At 44.3% G+C, this 7,500-nt stretch overlaps 1 protein-coding gene across 2 annotated transcripts in view; it reads right to left on the reverse strand.

Annotated features, from left to right (window-relative positions):
• Window positions 1-4,169, reverse strand: part of dnah3 (dynein axonemal heavy chain 3) — a 32,550-nt gene extending 28,381 nt beyond the window's left edge. Inside the window, exons 1-9 of one of the 2 annotated variants that reach the window (XM_031561527.2) lie at window positions 3,671-4,169; window positions 3,240-3,332; window positions 2,818-3,010; window positions 2,661-2,718; window positions 2,415-2,547; window positions 2,016-2,205; window positions 1,529-1,724; window positions 890-1,015; window positions 1-138 (exon numbers count right to left, since the gene is read on the reverse strand). The exon at window positions 1-138 is cut by the window's left edge and continues 58 nt beyond it. In XM_031561527.2, the coding sequence (XP_031417387.1) occupies window positions 1-138; window positions 890-1,015; window positions 1,529-1,724; window positions 2,016-2,205; window positions 2,415-2,547; window positions 2,661-2,718; window positions 2,818-3,010; window positions 3,240-3,332; window positions 3,671-3,703 (1,160 nt within the window). In that variant the 5' untranslated portion in view covers window positions 3,704-4,169. Of the gene's footprint in view, window positions 139-889; window positions 1,016-1,528; window positions 1,725-2,015; window positions 2,206-2,414; window positions 2,548-2,660; window positions 2,719-2,817; window positions 3,011-3,239; window positions 3,333-3,491 lie in introns of both variants that reach the window. The other variant, XM_042703249.1, reaches the window with a different exon arrangement.
• Window positions 4,170-7,500: the final 3,331 nt, after the last annotated feature.

A 7,500-nucleotide genomic window follows, 5' to 3' on the forward strand; every position in this document is an offset into this window, starting at 1 on the left:
AGCTGCATGGACATGAGTGTGGCCACACAGCTGAAGAACTCTTGGCCGCTCACTTTGACCACGTACTTATTCTGGGGCGCCTGCTTCATCCACTGATCCTTATAGTTCACAAACAGAGACGCACAGCGAGGGAGCCACCTGAGCACGCACACACACACACACACACACACACACACACACACACACACACACACACACACACAGACACAGACACACACACACACACACACACACACACACACACACACACACACACAGAGACCTCTTGAGGCAGAGCCACAGACATCTACACTTATAAACACTACACTTATATTCATATGGCTGAAGGTCAACAACCAACATGTACAAGCAGTGTAGTGGTAGTAATGCAAAGTGTAGTGGTAGTGGTGTAGTGTAGTGTATAGTGTAGTGGTAGCAGTGTAGTGTATAGTGTAGTGGTAGCAGTGTAGTGTATAGTGTACTGTATAATGTAGTGTAGTAGTGTAGTAGTGTAGTGGTGGTGGCATTTTTATGAGAATTTGTGAAAAGCTTATCTGATATGTGAACTACCTCACACAACTGTGTGGGAGAGGGTTGCTATTAGAGACAAACAGTAAAGGAACAATGGTCTCCCAGGAACTTAATCAACTCAAGGAGTGTCCTTACTCTCCTGCGAGAGTCATTAGTATAACCTGTACCACTGGCTCTGAGCTCTGAGGTAATAATAAGTGATCTTAATTTGTGCTATTACTGTATGTCAACCATACTACACACAGTGTGAATTGGTCCCTCTTTCTCCCTCTCACATGTTGTCTTCCTCCAAGGCTCCCAGCTCCTCTCTTTTTAATCTGTCATTCACCATTTCTCTCTCTCCACATCTCTCCTCCCATCTCATTGTCACCCCACTCACCTCTCCAGCAGCACTTCTCTGGCCTTTCGGCACTGTTTGTGCACCAGCTCCTGAAACTCACTCGGCAGCAGTGGCAGATTCGCAGAGCACAGGTCACGAAGAGACACGAATCGCAGAGATGCAAAACTTACACACAGACAGAGAGACAAACCCAGTGTAATTATGAGACACATGACCACATCATTTCACAAATCATCATTCATCAGTTCCACATAATTGTGCTGAGGCTTGTTTGCCCAGCTCATTAGGGTGGCAACTAGTTAACCTAATCAAGTCTGGTGGAGAGGAGGGGAGGGGAGGATGGCCACAGCAGACATGCCAACCTGAAACCAGATCTGACACACGATAGGATGAACTAAAATCTCCCTCCTGTCTACAGGGATCTGAGCTTTACACATGCAAGCACATACACACACGCACACACACACACACACACACACACACGCAAGCACACACACATACACACCCGGACGCACACACCAGCCTCTGGTGTAATTACTCTCTCCTATTTCTCTGAAAGATCACACTCAGAGCCAGTACTTTTGACTCTTCCTCACCATCACACTGCAGTAATACTGTGCAAATGTGCAAGTGAGTCTGTGTGTGCAGGGGTGTCACTGGATGTGTGCCTGCACATACCTGTTGACCCAGAGGTTCTGTAAGTGGAACATCATGGGGTTGACTGTGAACAGGTGCTGAATGTGCCAGTTGTGAACCTGATGGAAACTTCTAGACCATGGCACTGGGCCACGGATCACCCGATTGGGAAACGGTTGTGGCACATTTAAAATGAACACACGCTCTCGTTCGGAGGGGTCCTGTAGGATATAGTCCACTGCAAAACACAACACACACATATGAGCTGAATTTAGGGCAGAAGTCTAAAACAGGTGCTACTGCTGGCTAATATGAAGGTTTCTCACATCAACTGATTTCAATTATGATATCAACAGCTAGTAGAGAGCATGGCACAACAACACCAGTATGACACAAGTACAACTAAAAATAAAAACAATATGTTCTTCCTTAGCCACTCATTTAGCTATTTATCTTGAGAAGTGTAATTCAGGCTGTTTCTGTTTAAGATCAAGACCCTATTTCTGTGAGTTACGGCAGTGGCCCTGACCGATGCTCTTGCGGAGGCTGTAGTCGTAGTCCTTGTGCACCTCCTGCTGTAGCTGCTCCTCGAGCTGCAGCACCTCTCGGGTCATGCCACGCAAATGACTGGGCACCAGCTGCAGGATGTTCTGCATCTGCTGGGCCGGTGGGGGAGCCAGCATGGAGCTGTCGACTTCTTTGATGTAGTAAACATACCTCTACACACATACACACACACACACACACACACACACACACACACACACACACACACACACACACACACACACACACACACACACACACACAAGCACCATTAGTCACACAAGTGCACTGCTGCTCAATAAATTAGACACGTCAAAGACATGAGAAGATAAGGATGGATAGAGAGATGAATGATGACACATAAAAAAGGGGAGGGTCAAACCTCCAGGTCTGCCTCAGAGGGTCCGGTCTGGCTGCTCCCCTCCCTCTGCTCCTGGTTGTACATGATGTCCAGCTGCTCCTGAGGGGTCATGGGCCGGCTGTATGGAGCAGGGGCCTGGCTGTGTGTGCGGCCCCTGCAAAAGTGTCAGATTGATAAGGAGAGGCAAAAGTCACTATTTACATGTTCATATTACCTTGGCTGTGGTTCGAATCTGCAAGGCATCTGTGCACATATTATACTTCATACCTTGAGCTGTGGGTACTGAGTCTCTTTCTGCTTCCAGTCTGAGAAGGTGATGTGCTATCTGAGAGAGACGCTAAGGACGACCACCAGAATTCAGATCTGATTGATTGGGCTCATGTTATTTACATTTAGTTTTGAATGTGAAGCTCTGGAAGGATACCAGAGGAGGCAGCCGAGTGTCCTGGTGCTCTCCGCAGGAGGTTTGCGGTGCGCAGGTTGCGTGCACTGGGGCTGAAGTTATTGGCGATGGAGTCTGAGGGTGAGCGGTGGTGCCGCAGCTCCTTGAATGGGGCAGCCTGGGTCCAGGAGCTTGCCTGGAGCAGAGGGGGGTGCTGGCTGTGCCGATTCACAATCTATAGGAGAGACACATGGATCTACTTAGGACTTTTAATCTTAGCAAGGACCTTTGACCTTTGATATGATGCTACATACGCTGGGACTCTCGAAAACACAAAACTTAATTCAAAATGTATTCAACATCATATCTGACCCATGCCCAAACACACACACTCTGTCTGTCTGTCCGTCTGTCTCTCTCTTAATTTCTGTCTCTCTCACACACAAACACACACACAAACACACCTGATAAAGCTCCGAAGGTTGATCGGTGGACGACTGGGGAAGCGGTGGAAGTCCTCGCGCAGAACTCATGTTGTGGACAGAGTCATCCTCCATCTAAGGACAGCACAAAGTTTTCCTGACTTTCTGTAGCTAAACGTTAAGCCTAAAGTAGATTACCTTACGCACTGTGGTGTCCAAAGCGTACTCCGCGCGGACAAAAATAGGCTATTAGACAATTTAGACAATTTTCTTAATTCTAACAACTATCTTTACCTGTTGAATGCGATCCATTTTAGAAGGTCGCAGACGGAGGCTGCAGAGAGGCTACAGAACTGTCCGAGTTAGTTTGACAAAGAAACTCTACTTTCTCCTTCTATTCATGCTGTTTTGTTTTGTAACTGCGAGAAACAAATGCGTTCTATAGAACATTTAGAATGTCATGGTTTGCTTACCTTAGGCTCGTCACACTGTTTCCATTGTGACATCGGTTCGGCTGCTAGTGTTTCTTCTTCCCGATAGACTCTGATTTATGGCATCTCTGAAGCTTGTCATAACTAGCCTACAGGACGTCTGTTAATTACAACTAAGGAGTGGTTTCTATGACAATGTTGGCCTCGCCCCTAACTAAATTAAAGTAGAATAGTTTTAAAGGCAATATCTTAAAACATTTTGATTGACGTTTGAGCAGCTGGTGTCAATGTTTCGAGTATTGTCAGTCTGTAACTTAGTCTAAAAACTTTCCTGTCTGCCTCAGAAAACATCGTCAACAAGTCAGCATCACAAAGGGGATAGATATCGCAAATGTTGTTTATTATTTAAGAGCTGCTGCAAAGCCACTTTCAGATGTGTGTTCGACTAGACACAGAAGTAGGTTACCTCATTCAGTTAATGTTACTGTATGCCATTGAGGTACAGAGAGCCATAAAGACTACAGTGTTGTCAAAATCCGGGTACTGCGTTGCTAATAGAAACCGTATTTGTGTCGCTTAGCGACACACGGCGCGTTCAAGAGAATTCAGCATCAGTATTTACTTTGTCATGCAAAATTCACAGTATAATGTAATTGATATGCCTATAACGTCTTCTGAAGTTCTTACATTATTTAATATCAGTGAATATACAATAGTTTTTCAGCACGTTATGAATATCACTGGTGATTTGTTAAAGTTTCCATGACATGAAACCGTAGGCATGTGGTTTCCACCAACAGAAGGAATTCCCCTCTCCTCAAATTATTACACACTAGCCTCTTTTGTGTTGCCATTGTCCCAGAATACTCAACTAAAATCATAAGATAATAACTCCTTGTGCGATTTTGCAGTGTAAAGTCTGTGAAAGAGAACAGGGTAATAACTAAATAAATCGAAAAAAAGCCAGAGTTCAGGAAGTGTAATACAAGAAAATCGCCACTGGTCTGCGCTCTAGCCATAGTTTTATAAGAACACCTGCTGGGATAGTATTGCCTGCCTCTGGAGAGTTCAGCTATGACATCATTATCCACACTACAGTATAACAGTTTGACGTTAACCTCTGCATGACATGATATGTTGCTGACGTATTACCTGCTACTAAATAAGTAAGACAGGTTGCATTATGTCGGGGTGAAGATACTGTATGGCAAGGTGTCCATGGCTTCGGGCCTATCTTTGGGCTGGACTCCCAAAAGTGTCCCAAAAATTGCATTAGATTGCATGACCAAGACTGAAAATACTGAATCTGCCACTGTAATGCTGTATGGGCATGCCAGTTTGAGTAGATGAATCTGGGTTCAGAAATATTGATGTAGTCTGACCGATACTGTAAGCAATGTTTGCAATGTTGTTATTGTCCACTAGATCTCCACCACTGTAGGAGTTCACCCCCTCCCTTCAGTGTCAGGTAAGGAGACCAATCTCTTTGTAGGTTTTTTGACTGGTGAAAATGTTGTGGCTGGTTACAGATCCAAAGAGAATCTCAGAGACTTTTTTTGTTGTCATTTGTCATAGCTACACAAGCGCACAGCCAGGTAGTTTAACTATACCAAAAAATAACATCTTACAGGTGTTTTCACAGGTGAGTGATACTGCAATATTCACAAAGCAACCTGGGGTCAGCTGGTCTAACCACTGGGGTACCTGGCTGCAACTGAAACACTAGCTCAGAGGTCAGGGGTCAGCTGGTCCAACCACTGGGGTACCTGTACCTGAAACACTAGCACAGAGGTCAGAGGTCAGCCGGTCTAACCACTGGGGTACCTGCACCTGAAACACTAGCACAGAGGGAAGAGTTAGGTAATTTAGCCCCATGTGAACATGGAGGATGTAACCTTGTGTCTGCATAGAGGACACCCAGGAGAAGCAGCTGCTTTCTGATTGAGATTACCTCATTTGTCATTTTGTCACATCACGACCTAAGCTAACTTCTCACACACACACACACACACTGAGAGAGAGAGAGAGAGAGCGCTTAATTGTATTCTTATTTTTCTCACATACAGTGGGGAAAATAAGTATTTGAACCCCTGCCGATTTCGCAAGTTTGGCCACTTGCAAAGAAATGTGTGATCAATAATTGTAATGGTAGGTGTATTTTAACAGTGAGAAATAGAATATCAACAAACAAATCCAGAAAACTGCTTTTTATAACATTTATGACTTTATTTGTATTTGATGCAGAAAATAAGTATTTGAACCCCCAAGCAAACAGCAAGAATTCTGGCTCCCAATGACCAGTTATGGGCCCAAGAAGCACACAGATTAGTCCTCATTAGGCCTAACAAGGTACACCTGATCTCAACTGATGACGTGTATAAAAGAAACCTGTCCAAAGAATCATACTTCACACCTCCAACCTCACCACCATGGGCAACACCAAAGAGTTGATCAAGGACGTCAGAGATAAGATTGTAGACCTGCACAAGGCTGGAATGGGTTACAAAACCATCGGCAAGCAGCTTGGTGAGAAGCAGACAACTATTGGTGCGATTATTTGTAAATGGAAGCAACACCAAACAACTGTCAATCGCGCTAGGTCTGGGGCTCCATGCAAGATATCCCCTCGTGCGGTATCGGTGATCATCCGAAAGGTGCAGAATAACCCCAGAACTACACAGGGGGAGCTTGTGAATGATCTCAAGGCAGCTGGGACCACAGTCACCAAGAAAACCATTGGCAACACACTACGCCGTAATGGTTTGAAGTACTGCAGCACTCGCAAGGTCCCCCTGCTCAAGGAATCACATGTACAGGGCTGTCTGAAGTTTGCCAATGAACACTTGAATGATTCTAATGAGGATTGGGAGACAGGATGTGGTCAGATGAGACCAAAATCAAGCTCTTTGGCATCAACTCGACTTGTCGCGTTTGGAGGGGGAAGAATGCTGACTATGACACCATCCCCACCGTCAAGCATGGAGGTTGAAACATTATGCTTTGGGGCTGTTTCTCTGCCAAGGGTACAGGACGACTCCACTGCATCGAGGGGACTATGGATGGGGCCATGTAACGTGGAATATTGGGCCTGAACCTCATTCCCTCCCATTGAAAACGCAACCTTAAGGATTTGGAGAGGATCTGCAAAGAGGAGTGGACCAAAATCCCTCCTGAGATGTGTGTAAACCTGGTGACCAACTACAAGAAAAGTCTCACGTCTGTGCTTGCCAAAAAGGGTTATTCCACCAAGTACTACGACATGTTTTGCTCGGGGTTCAAATACCTATTTTCTGCATCAAATGCAAATTAAGTCATAAATGTTATAAAATACAGTTTTCTGGATTTTTTTGTTGATATTCTGTTTCTCACTGTTAAAATACACCTACTATTACAATTATAGATCACACATTTCTTTGCAAGTGGCCAAACTTGCGAAATCGGTAGGGGTTCAAATACTTATTTTCCCCACTGTATATATAAAAAAAACAATAACAAAAAACAAATGACTTCTACAAAATTACAAAAGAAGCTAAATGTTATTTGCTGGAGATTGGAAGTTAAGCTGTTCATGTCACATAGGCTGTTTACCAACAGTTTCAACTTAATGGTTTTGCGACTTGTCCTGTTTAATGTTGTTATGCCTTTGCACAAAATACATAAAGACTGATTTTGTGGGCATACAGTGGCAACATGACCCACAGTTTTATCGTTACACATACATTCATTGTTAATTTGTAGTTATTGTTAGTTAATTTCCATGTAGCACCGTTGTACACAGTTGTCATGGTAATAGAGTTCAGGCAGTTTTGAGTTTGAATTCGAAAGACTAGCACTTCCTTGATCTGACCACTTTCCATAAAGAGCAAGAAATC

Source organism: Clupea harengus, chromosome 23, assembly GCF_900700415.2.
Source record: "Clupea harengus chromosome 23, Ch_v2.0.2, whole genome shotgun sequence".
Classification (NCBI taxonomy): domain Eukaryota; kingdom Metazoa; phylum Chordata; class Actinopteri; order Clupeiformes; family Clupeidae; genus Clupea; species Clupea harengus.